Raw genomic sequence first — 13,280 nt, forward strand, 5'->3', positions numbered from 1 at the left:
ACCCTCCCAGGTCGTCTGCCGCGTTAGCAGAGCAGCTTACCACGTCATCCTCGGTCCACGCGCCAATCTCAAAGGAAGGCAGCAGCTGCAGGGGAAACAGGAATGAAATAGAACAAGCATATTATCATTGTCCTTTTGGGTTAGCCCCTTGTCTGTCTCAGCTCTCGGCTGCTGCTCTGGTTGGTTCCTCCTGCCGGTGAGGTTGAATGGAAAACAGGTCTCCTGACCTTAAGAGGAGTTTTCAGGGCTCCCCGGATTCTGCCCACAGAAGCCAACCAGGTGCAGCCACCTCTCTGTAACCATTCACTGCTCTCTGTGAGCTGCCGGGGCCAGACTCAGGACATCTTGAGATTTTTCTCTGTTCGTACTTGGCACACCGAGTCCTTTCATATCCCACAATAGGGCTTGGCGGTCAAGGAATGTCTGGCATTTGTCAGATGCCAGAGCGTTCTTCGGAATTCTCAGTCAACATGAGGAACGCTTGATTATTAATGAGAATTCCAAAGCGACCATTTGGTAACCAGACGACTCATGCTTATTCTTACAGGAGAATGTCTAAGGGTTTAACTCAATGTCTTGCTTGCATTATATTTAAAAAAAAACAAATATTAGGAGACAGGGATGAAGAAGAACAAGCGAAACTGGAACTGCTCTAAGCAGCCCAGGCTGCAGAGCGGCTCTAACTAAAACAAACAAAACTCCCTCCCTGTCCGGCACATAAACAGGAGAGGTCACTTTGCAAGAGGACCTCAGTTGGCACCATTTTCAGAGCCAAAAGGCTACTCCCTTCAGTAAGTGCCCCGTGGCCATAGACTAAGAAATCCCTACTTAACCTGAAAAACACCTGGGTCTCCTGTGACTTGAATTAGAGTTTGTTAGAGCCACCAGCTTTAACTAACGAAACTTGTCAAAATGGTCGAACTGCTCATGAGATAATTGTAGCAAGGTGCTTTTTAACCTCTGTTACAAATATTTTTTGTGTGGGTGAGCTGGGGAAAAGCCGAATTTGGTTATTTTTAATATTAGTGTTAAAAGTCAGAGGGTGGGTGAGTTAATATTTTAACCCGCAGGTATTTTGAACTCACAGGCTCAGACCCTGCTCGGAAAGGCATGGCTCTGACTACAAGGAGCTTTTCATTGAAATGGGGGAGGGGGTAAAACAGGTATGACTTACACATGGAGGATCAAGGACACCCTCCTCTGGGGTTACTCAGTGCCTAGCCCGGTGTCTGGCATACAATACCTGGTAAATTTCTGTTGAACAATTTGTTGAACGAATAACACTGAAGGCTGTATTTACTAAAATGCTAAGTTCTCCGGTGTAGAGTTCAGTGTCTCTGGGTATGCCAGGGAGAAGGGAGGCTTTCCTTGACTAAGATGGGGAAATGGAAGGCATGGTGGCTTGAGCTGGGCACTGCAGGGCAAGGAGAAGAGGAGGCGAGGAGAAGCAACAGGGCAAACACTGGCAGGGGGTGGGGGTGGGGAAGGGAAGGCTGGGCAGGGCACATTTGCCTGACCAGGGCACCAGAGGCAGTGTGTGTCTAAGAATAAGGAGAAATAAGGCCGACGCTGGGGGCCAGGCAGAATTTAAAAAGCCCCACTGGTTACAGTGACTATGAATGTGTGCAGTCTGAGTATTATAGATGCGTTGCAAGGGCACCATCCCTACTGCTCTCTGTAGACTCTGCTGCCCCATGCACGCCTTCCCCTGGGGATTGCCCCTCCCCTCCTCTGAAATGCCTGGTGTGTGGCGGAATCAGTGGTCACAGGCACTCACCTGCTGTAATAACGCGGAAAGGAAAACGACTGGAGGAATAGGATCTAACCCAGTGGTTCTCAACCTTCTGGCCCTTTAACTACAGTTCCTCATGTTGTGACCCAACCATAACATTATTTTCGTTGCTACTTCATAACTGTAATGTTGCTACTGTTATGAATCGTAATGTAAATATCTGATATGCAGGATGGTCTTAGGCGACCCCTGTGAAAGGGTCGTTCGACCGCCAAAGGGGTCGAGACTCACAGGTTGAGAACCGCTGCTCTAAACTGAACTTCACCAAAGAAAATACATGACAAGGTTTATTTCTTCGCAGGGCAGCTGGATGCAGCTGCAGAAACATGCCATTTCCTTTTCCCATCACGGAAACCGATGTGAAGTAGGGAACTTTCCTGATTAGTTCAAGAAACAACAGACTAAGTTACAAAAGTATTTCCCTGCATCAGGGCTGGCTTTTCGAGGGAGGAGAGGGATGTGCAGTGTGCTGATTTTTACACCATTCCCAAATGTTGTGCTAAACAAAATGGATCCATAAGGATTTCTTGATTGGAATGAAGGTTGTAAAGGAAATAACTTATCAAAACCAACACCTTCGGTTTTAATGTCAAAAGGAGAGAAGAGTTTCTGGCGCTCTGAGGGTGGCTCCTGCAGATGATGCCCGGGAAAGGCCTGGGTTCAGTGTGGCACCCGCTCTGGCGAGGCTCCTGCAGATGCTGGCACAGACCAGCCAGAGGAGGCGCTGCTGCAGGACGGCTTGGCTTTGGCAGGACCGGGGATGAGAGTGAATGACCTCCAGCCACACAGCGGCGTCCTGTCTCCTTTATGTGTTCTGTGCCTTGTTAACATGTCAGTGTAGGTGCTGGAGGTGGGTTCCAGCCTTCCTGTCTCTCTTGGGCGATAAGAAAAAAAATCCACCTGTGACTGAACCCCGTCCCTTTACAAATTCATACACTCCCCCCGATTTCAGGAGAGAAAAGCTCACACCCATGTGCACGCGTGTGACTTCACAGGACGCCGGGAGTCTAAGGTGTGATATACACAGTAACACGTAACAAAGGGTTTACTGTCAAAACGTTTATTGTAAAATGGAGTCTTAGAACAGAGGAAAGCAGAGTTCACATCAAAATGAAATTTACGACACCAGCTTGGATTTCTGAATACATTGTGGACTTTGTGCCGGAATATCAAATTCCAACGATGAAGTCAATAACTGAGTAGTCTTACCACACAAGAGTAAAATTTAATCTTCCATACAAACATTACACAAGATTTTGGCATAGGACTTCCTCAGAATAACATTGCAGTAGAATAATTGAGAAAAAAAATTGTTAAAAAAACAAAAACAAAACAAACCCCAAAAACAGTAAAGTGATAATGCCATCTATTCAAAGCTCACACTCAAAGAATATAAATATTTTCTATTATTTAGTACAAAATTTTAAAACAGTGTAAAAGCAATATGTGCAGTGTATTGTATCTGACATGAAACGATATATTATTCTGCACACGATGTAAAATAATTAATGGTGCTTGAAACTCTACTTTGAAGTAAATAATCACATGCCAGAAAGCTCCTCACAGGCAACAGAATGCAAATAAGTTGGAATCAGAGAAAACGTGGCTAGTCCTCCAGATTTCCTGGTAGACACTCATTGTCATCACAGAAATGCTGCCTCTAGAGCCGCCAGGCGATGCCCCAGTCCAAGCACTGAACATCTAAGCAGGAAACCAGTCTTACTCAAAATCAGTAAAAGGCACCTGATTATAGAAACATGTCTGCTCTGTTACATACGTGGTTTGGTGAGACTGCTAATTTCAAAAGGCTGCAGCAAGGTTAGTGTATCACGACAATTGACAGTATCAGTATTTAACGCAGAATAGGTTTTACAGTGACCTTTCACGAAATTCCTACCACTCCAATGAAAACTCAGAAAGTAAAGTTATCCTAGTGCTCCAGAAGTCCTTCTGGATCTCTCCCAACCTTCTCCCACCCGCAATTCCTTGATTTTAATGGGGTTCAAGATGGCATGCTTCAGCTGGTGTTAACGTTTAACTAATCTGCTGCCTGTTGAAGATCGCTGGCCAAACCCAGCCTTCAACAGTTCGACAGCTTCGAAAACAAGAGGGCCACGTGCCTGCAACCTCTTGCCATTGGTTATTTACGTAAAATATTACATTGTGATTGGTGGGAAAAGGGCCCTTTTAAATGAAGCCGGCCACTTTGCAGAACTGTAGCTACCTCAGTGATGTTTTCCTCTAGTTATTGTGGCGTTGGGGTAACAGGAGAGTAAACCTAGCTGTTTCATAAAGTTTCCACCAGCATTCTTATGGGGAAAGAACCCATTCCCTCAAGTGGAGATTTAAGATAAATGCCACAAACCTACAAAATTCAGATTGTGTAGCTGAAATTCTGAAAATGCATCTTTGACTCAGGTGATTTTGTTTGGGGTAAAAAGATTAGACATGGAACTCAAAAATGCCAGGTTTAGCAAGTTTCTCAGTGGAGGAAGGGACGATGGAATTATCTACGGGGTGTAACTGTCCCTGGCATTCAGGATGTTACCATTTTGGGCCCTGGGCACTAAATATACCCCCAGTCACATGACACCGAGCACTCCCAATCACCCTCAGGTGACAGTACTACCTCAGCTGAGAACCACCAGTAGGTGCCATCAAATTCTACAGGATCAACTTTATGAGTAAAGGAAAAAAGATGAAAGAGTAATATGCTCTCAGTTGTATGGCTCCAACAATTATTACTACAATTCAGAGTTTCAATTCTCATTTTGAATCTTCAAATTTATGTTTCTTTCTCTTACAAATGTACATTTTTGTAAGTCAAATAATTGGAAATGGAGCAAACATCAATAACTTGCCATTTCAAAAACTGATCTGAAAAGGGTATTAATTAGAAGCTGCACAATTAACATTAGATTAGATTTTCTCCATATGGCTAATAACTTTATAAAATTAATAAAACGAGTAATAGAGTCTAAAGTCTTCTCATCTTCACAGAGTGAGACTACTATAAAATCCCGCTTATATGGTTTGGGTTTCCGGAATGTTGGAAACCCTAGGAAGATGCTGCTTTGGAACAGAATGTAGAATAGCCAGTGCCATATGGTAACTACCTGCAGCCTAATTCTCGGGGGAGAACAGTTTCAAGCTTGATCCTGAGGGGTTCAACCTGCTGGATCCCGAGTCCTTGCTGTTTCTTGATGGCAGAGGACTGAGTTATGACCATCTTTGGAATATTGGTGGGAAACGGCAGCAGGTGAAAGAGTAACGAATATTACCTAATTAATGGTAAATCAGGGTCTGGTATGGAGTCCTATTACCTTCTCGTTTGGCCCCACTTGGCTGTTTTTACTAATGCAGCAAAACTTTGTGTGTAATCATAATAGATTTACATGTAAAGCCAAAAAAGTCAGTTTCATTAAGTTCATCTGTTCTAAATTTATTGCTGATTATTCCTAAATGAGGGGCAAGGTTTACATTCTTCCATAAAGTGCTCAGATCCCAAATTTAGCCCATCGAGAGCCCCTTGTCAGCGAGGCCTTTCCTGACCAGACAGTAAAAAACCTCAACACTCCCCATGGGCCTATCCTCATTCCCTGTTCATTTTACAGCATGCACTTACCAAACATTCCCATTCTATACGATGTATTAGTGTTGTTTATTGCTGCTCTCTGCTCTCTAGATGTGTGGACATGCAAAGATTTTTTGTCTAGCTGCTCCCTAGAACAGCACCTGGCACAGAGAAGGGGCTCAGTGAGTATCTGTGGATGAATGACTATCTTTGCCTGGTAAAATGTGCAAGAGGCTTTTAAACTACCCTCTTTGGCTCTCTCCTTCAGGTTGCTAAGCCACAGTGTCCGAGGGCATGCTGGGAAGTCAAGAGTTGAAAACCGTCCCTTCTGCTCCACTCCAAGACTTTCTGCTTGAGCGGCTTGGCTTGAGTCAGGGAAGTCACCAGCACTCTATAGTGTGTGCCCATTAGTCACCAGCACTCTATTGTGGTGTGCGTGTATCAGAATGGGTATGTGGGAACCCCCTTTTCAGGTGAAAGCTTACCTATTCTTTCTGTATTTACCTAGTCTGTGGGTGGTAGCTTCAAACAGCAACAGGATTAATCTATAGCTCACACTCTTTCCGGAAAGCAATATTTAATTTCATTTCATACTAAATAAATATCACTTAAAGTCGATAGTTTTCCAGAAGGTTACTGAAACCATTTATTTTTTATTGTCTTTTCACTGGAATAATTACAGCAGCTAACATTAACTGTCCATTTACCATGGGCCTGGTTACTTAAGTGCTTTACATGTATTATTTAATAATAATAATAATAATAACAATCCTCACAAAAATTCTTTAAAATAGATCCTATTATCATTCCCATGTTAGAGATGAGCAAACAGACACACAGAGGTTCAATAATTTGCCCAAGATTGTACAGCAAGTGGACGCAGGGCTTTGAATCATGGCCTGACTTCATATCCCTCTCTTTATCACTCTACTTATATAGGCTGTTCTACATCTTGCACGCAGACCATTTTATTCGTTATTTTTCTCCAAACAAAGCTGGAACAGTGTACTGATCATTTTGTGGTATTTTTCAGCTTTTAATGGGGATTAGAAGCACGCCATGCTTCAAATTCCAAGAGGCTTTTTATGATCAAATATACTTGGAAATAGGATTAGATAGTATCTATGATGATATCCTTTCTTAAGTCTTCCATAAAAAGAATCACCAAAAGTGCTTTGATTTAATAGTCAAATGAACAGCACTGCTCTCTAATTTAGGCTGGAAAAAAAAGTCTTTGTTCTTTTGCCTTTTAAAAAAATATAACTATAAATGTTCTGTAGTTTTTTTGGTGTTTTTTTTTAAAAACAGTGTTTTATAGTTTAAAAAAGGTTTAACAAATAGGTGGTAACATTCAGAGACAATCTCCAGGTTTTTACAGCTGCGCCTGCATCTACTTCTCTTTAACTCCAGCATCTTAGGGTTCAAAACAGACAGCCCCGGAAGGCTCCATCTGATATAAGAAGAACCCTTCCTTTTGCACTTTTGCCTAAGTAGTGAGGACTTATCTTTGCCATTCCTTTTATAATATTTATTTCCTTCTTTAAAAAATCTGTACATATATTTAGGATCCAAGATTATCAGGCCCCTCTGGAAAACAAACACGCATACGCCCTTACCGGCAGTGCAGGGCAGACCTGTGTCAACACACTGCCTGCAAGGGTCCCTAAGACCATATCCCTGTCTGCACACAGGAGAAGGTGAGCCTTAGATGACAGCTGTTCAGAAGCTTCCAGGGCTAGCACTGGTTTGAAAGCCTGTGACATCTGCTGCTGTTTGCAGAAGAGAGTATTTCTCCTTCGAATGTACTATGGAGAACATCTCTCAGGTCTCACTTGGACTAGTTGTGCTATTAAGTTTTGAAAATTCTCGGCATATAGGTATTTCTGAGGAATTATTTGTTAAACCTTTCATTTCAATTTTTTTATTGTTGGATTTTGTAGTCACTGCCAATTATTTCTGACAGGACAGTGTATCGCCTTAAGAAAAAAAAAAGTAGTATGTTACAAGAAATGAAGTGTCAAAAAAGATTAGGAGTTAAGAGTGCTTGTTCAAAACGTAAGTTTTCCTAGGCAACTGAATAAACGAAATCAAATAAAATAAAATACAAGCTGTAAAGTATTCATTAAATTAAAAAAAGCCAGAATGTCATTAGTTAAAAATCCTATATTGTATATGGAATCACAAGTTTCTATAATCAGGCACCACATTTGCTGATTCATATGCCTTTTTGGCTTGATTTCCCCCACCCCTATTTTTCTATAAGCAAAAACAAATCAAAAGTAAAATCAATAAAGAAATGACTGTTATAGAAATGCAATTGGCCTACAAATACTTGGTTTTCTACCTCCTTCCTGGCTTTTGTACAGACTGAGATAACAAGTTTATTTTCTTTTTCCAAACATTTTCAATTTTGTTACTTTGCTTTCTGCTTTCATTCACTATTATTATCCATGTCATTATCCTCCTCATCACCGTCATCATCATCATCGTCACCTTCTGACAAGTCAAAATCACTGAACCCCAGGGCCATGTTGACCTTCTTCCCCTTTCTCTTAGATGTGGTTTTAGAAGAATTCTGCTTGGCTTGCATGTTTATCTGCATCCCAGAATGCAGCACAGCTCCTGCTTTGTTCATTGAGAAGATATCCCCAAAGCCCATCAGCATCATGGCCTGCAGGCTTTGGTTCATGCCATGGCCCTCCCCGTTACTTGTTGCCGTGATCTGACATGACATCTCTGCACTGTTTGACTCCTCTGTCTTAGATTCAAAGTAAGACTCCTCAGACATTCTTGCAGCAAGAGGCAAGAGAAGCTATCACAAGGGAAGAGAGGACAGAAGTAAAAAGAGAAATTAGGATCAATTTAAACAAAGGAAAACAGATACCACAAAATTAGCGGGCACTGCACAGAAGGTACATGATTAGGGAAGTAAATGAATCCAGGGAATTATGGGAGAATTTATTTAGTGGCATGTTTGGCTGCAGGAGATTTGCCATAATTTATAAATGACAGAATCAATCACAACCCAAAGTTTGCAAAGTACTGTCGGAAGCCAAATTTCAAATGGGAAGGAAGTTGCACATTTTAAGCCTTCATTTTGCTTAAAACAAAATAGTTTTTAGGATTTCTCTTAATTTTTCCCAATTTCACTTTCATTGGAGAAACATTAGTTAACTAGTATATTGAAAAAGAAATTAAATGGAGATGAAATCTCAAGTAAAAAAATCAAGAAACCTTGAACCAAAGAAGAAAAGCTTAGAGGAAGCATGGAAACAGCTCAGCAGTCAATATAGTTCTAAAAAAAAAAGTGGGTCATTGATTACCCTTTTTTTCATTAATTACCCTTTTAGCTAAATTAGGATCTGAATCTAAACCAAAAAATGAGGCCAGAATTCACTTGTTTCCATTTATTATTTATTACAGCTAGATAAGCTATTATACTAGTTATCTGATTTATGAAACAATTTACTTGTGAACAAATTCTAGATTCTGTCTCTAATAGTTATGTTACAAACAAGTACATACGTACATGTGAAAATTGGGAGGAAAGGGAATTACTGCTAATTTAGATTGTTACTTTTTTTTCCTCTATTCTCTACTATGTAAGAATAGAGAATACTAAGAATTTCTTCTTTAGTATGATTTTATTTTTAGGAATTCTTCTTTTCACAGTGGATACAGACATTTATTTTTCTACCTTATGTAATTATGTTGAACAGCCAACCTATTTCCATAAATGGTGGTCACATTCATTTTGGGAGTAAAGCTGTTTGGCTCTGAAAAGTGTTACTGCCTCTTTTCTTGAGAAATAAGCAAATTAAGGCTTATATTTTTGGTGATGTTTAAACATGGGTAAATTTATGATAATGTACAAATATATCACTGTGGGGTGACCTTTACCTTCTGGGTGTAAATATGCATTTGGGGGCCAATTTCCTAACTTTTAAATTAAAATTGGAGCTGAGTTTTTAAAAAATCCTACTCTATGAAGAAAAGACTTCTGAATTTGTTAGTTCAAAAAGAATTTCATCTAATTCTTCTATAGAAAACAATGGCTTTAGATCCTTTAGCACTGGAAACAGGATATTATTTTCCTTGTAGTCAAATTTCCCAGCTTCGCAAATTTGTTTTCAGTTGTTAGATGCTCTTGGGAAATTCTTTGTTGCTTGTTTATTTTATTATCTTATGGGTCCTTCCTCACATTATATTAAGATCTTAATAAATGTCTCTCAAATAAGCTTTTACTCTTAAAAGAAATAAAGTTTTTTTACATCAAGCTACAATAATATAATAATTATAAAATAAACACTGTTCATGTATATGTATGGAGAATTCATCTTCCCAAATATCTTTAAGTAATATTTTCATTTCAGGGAAGAAAATAGTGTCCTTCCTCAAAATAAATCCAATAATACAATTTTAAAGGAGGTATGTCCATTTTAAACTTCTATAATTAAGATGAGGCTACCTACAGGAAACTTAAACCTCCAGCTACTTCCTTTTTAAAAGCTTTATTTTATCCTTCTCTCAGAAACCTCATTTACAGTCATCTAGACACTGGTGTGAGGATTAAAGAAAATACCTACTTATAAAGTACCTGAGCACAAACTTTCTTTCCTTCAGAGACACCAGCTCCAAGCAGAAGAGACATTAAAGGCAAGTATGTAAAGAAAGAAAACTTAGCGCTCGCAAGTCAGAAAAGGGAAGAGAATCTCGCTGAGATGGTGCTTCATGCTGGCCATTATTAGATGGCAGCCCTCGGAGCAGCTCCTTTACAGAAAGTTTTCTGCGGTTAAAATGCAGCATACAACCTACTGAGCACTCACAGTGTTTCATTATTACACAACTTCGTTACTAATAATAGCAAGAACGTGTGCAAGGCAGCCCATAATTTCTTAGCAAAACGAATGCCAACAAACCAAAGAAAGGTTCTAAAGCATACTCTAAGAGGTGGTTTAAAGTTTGTTCTTACAACGCGACGTTTACAGTCAAGCCATGCAATGCTTTATAGCTGCAGATTTCCATGTACTGGAAAAACACAAACAACTCAAGAAGATGGCCGGGTGTCTGCCTCTCATCCGCTCTGGGAAGAGCAGAGCTCCTTACAGATCCTAGGGCAACGCTTTCTGAGCTGCCTGTTGGCATCAATTCAACCAGAACAGGAAACTTCCCTCGACTTCTTTCTCGGGAGCCCAGTTACATTCACTGAACTTATAAAATGTGGCACCTTTTTAATGTCCACGATAGTCTGAATGGATAGCAATTCAGGTTTTACTGTGGGATTCCCGAATTTTACTTTTCTGAAAAAGTAAAATCCGATAAGAAACATTTACCTTCACTGTATTTTCCCTTTTTTGGATATCAGGTTGCTTTTCCACATAAATGGGAAAAGGAGGCAAACTATTTTATTCTTTAGACACTGGAAAATACTTTGCAATTGAGCATTGACTGCTTAAGGGAGATTAAGACTTTTAAAAATAGGAAAGCTTTTTGAAGATCATGAAGTGAAGGGCATTTATGTATTTTTTTGGTATAACTGCCATAGCAACTATCAAGGATAAATTTAAAATATATAACAAATGTACTTTTAATCTTACCCTTACTTGTGATTTTAAAGTGGACAAATATGACCCATTAAAAAACCTGGAAAAACCAATGATAAATTTATACTTCATTTCCAAAATGGTAAATCATTTAAAATAGAAAAGAATGCTGAAATTTGATTAGACTTTAATATAACACAGTGGTTCTCAACCTTGGCTGCACATTAGAATCACCTGGGAATCTTTTTAAAATCCTGATTTCTGGGCCTCATCCTCCAGAAATTCTGTTTCTTTGTTATGGGGGTGGGGCCACAACATTAGTAACAAAGAAAACAATTTCCGGAGAATGAGGCCCAGGAATCAGGATTTTAAAAAGATTCCCCAGGTGATTCTAATGTGCAGCCAAGGTTGAGAACCACTGATATAACATATCAATATATAAGCTCAAGGTAAGTGTATAAATAGCAAAACTCATAAAAAGAATTTTTATTGTCCTTGAATTATAAGGCTTGGAGTAAACCGAGATATTTCCTACGTGTATTAAATATTGGAGGTCTTTTACAGCCCATGATCATAATGCTAAATTGAGTAAGGAACATTAATGCTTGTCATTTATAAGTCACTAAATTATCTCTCTTTTAGAAGAAAAACCTGGTGAGGTTCTGACACATCAAAGACTTTCTTAGACTGTATTTCATTTATTAACTGATGAACTTTAAAGAGTTAAGCAGCATTAAGGCACATGTTCTGGGCAGCTAGCAGATGGTGTGAAAATACATTGGATTTTATTTTTGTAATTCTAATATATGAACACCCTGACAGAACAATAGTTCTTAGGGAAAGAGCCAGAAATAGAGTAAGCTTTTCTTCTACATTTTTGGCATTTTGTAACTGAAATGAGATATGAGTTCTACTTGAGTGTAAGTGTGGGCCTTATAATATATAAATGTTAGGCAGGAAGTGAGGAGGTGGCAGTGGGAGGGAGGGAGGGAGGGAGGGGAAGAGTTGCCATGCGCCATGCTCAGCGTGTCTTCTATGTTGGAGGGAGGGGGGTTAGGTTATCCCTATGGGGAACACTCACCGGGGTGTTGGACTGCTCGGTTAGTTTTTGCTCCCACATCTTCAGACGTCTTTCTCGTTCTTTGAGCTCCTGCTCTTTAAAGCTGAGGTCACGTTCTAGTTTCTTCAGCCTCTCAAGAGTTGCTTCAATTTCACACCTGCACAGGGATAACTGGTTTAAGTCTCAACTTTGCTCAAGAGTGATTAGGTGGGTCCAGTAGAATGCTTACTAGTAATCAAGGTAAAAAACTAAAACTCATGCTTTTAAACCAAACTGCAAACTCTCAGAGAATAACACATCTTTCATGGCCTTCAAAGTCAATGGGTAGTTTCTAGTTTGGAGAAATAAGCTCAAATACTTGAGCAAGCATTAAGGAGCCAAGGCCATGGCACTGGTGTTCTAGTTTAGCCATTTAATAAATACTTACATTCCTCTAGTCTAGCTCTTTACAATTTACAAAGGACAACTTATATGATCTCATCTTATTCTCACTACAGTCCCAAGAAACAGGTGCTAATCTTAGAGAGAGAGAGAGAGATGGGAAAATGATATTCAAGGTAGGTGATCAATATTACACCATTAGTAAATTCACGTTAGCTTATTCACTGGCTAAGTCAAGTAATCAATTGATTAAGCTAACTCTGTTTACTGAGTTGTAAGGGGTGGTGGTTATGAATGGGTATGATTTATGGGATTCCTAACATCAGGGATTCCTAACTTGCCTGATCCTAATAATTATCTGTGCAGCAGGTTAAAACAAACAAACAAACAAACAAACAAACAAACCCATACAACAAAACTCAGATTCCTAGGATCCTTCCTTAGAGCTCATGATTCAGTAGGGTTGGGTGGGGCCTAGGAATTTATATTATTTAATAAAAGATCCAGATAGTTTTTACCATCAGGCAAGTGTAGGAAATTCTGGGCCATATGTACTCCAAGGTCCTTTTTCACTCTAATAATTTTAAAAGAAAGCCCCCTCCTGAGTCTGTATAGATCGACCAACCTCACCACTCATAGAAATTGAACCTGGTAAGATGGCTCAATGCATTTTTTTTTCTCTTTCAGGACTACCATGTTTAAGTCTAAACTTATCCTTTGAGAGCTGGATGTTCTTTCCCTTGAGTTTCTGAAGAGCCCATGAGAAAAGTAACAGTAATGAAAAAAAAAATAGAGAAAGAAAGAGGGAAGGAGTGAGGGGGAGGAAAGAGAGAGAGAGATGGAGAGAGGGAGGGAGAACCCTAGGGACGAAAGGCTGGAGAAGGCACACACAGAGAAGAAAGAGGCTGGAAAGCGGTGATGTGTAGAGCA

General features: G+C 39.8%; 1 protein-coding gene across 1 annotated transcript in view; it reads right to left on the reverse strand.

Annotated features, from left to right (window-relative positions):
- Nucleotides 1–13,280, reverse strand: part of MAP3K20 (mitogen-activated protein kinase kinase kinase 20) — a 143,125-nt gene that overhangs the window by 36,064 nt on the left and 93,781 nt on the right. The window contains 2 exon segments of the mRNA XM_006083113.3: nucleotides 41–85; nucleotides 11,991–12,126. Of these exon segments, the coding sequence (XP_006083175.1) occupies nucleotides 41–85; nucleotides 11,991–12,126 (181 nt within the window).

The sequence above is a fragment of the Myotis lucifugus genome, unplaced genomic scaffold, assembly GCF_000147115.1.
Source record: "Myotis lucifugus unplaced genomic scaffold, Myoluc2.0 scaffold_5, whole genome shotgun sequence".
Taxonomy (NCBI): domain Eukaryota; kingdom Metazoa; phylum Chordata; class Mammalia; order Chiroptera; family Vespertilionidae; genus Myotis; species Myotis lucifugus.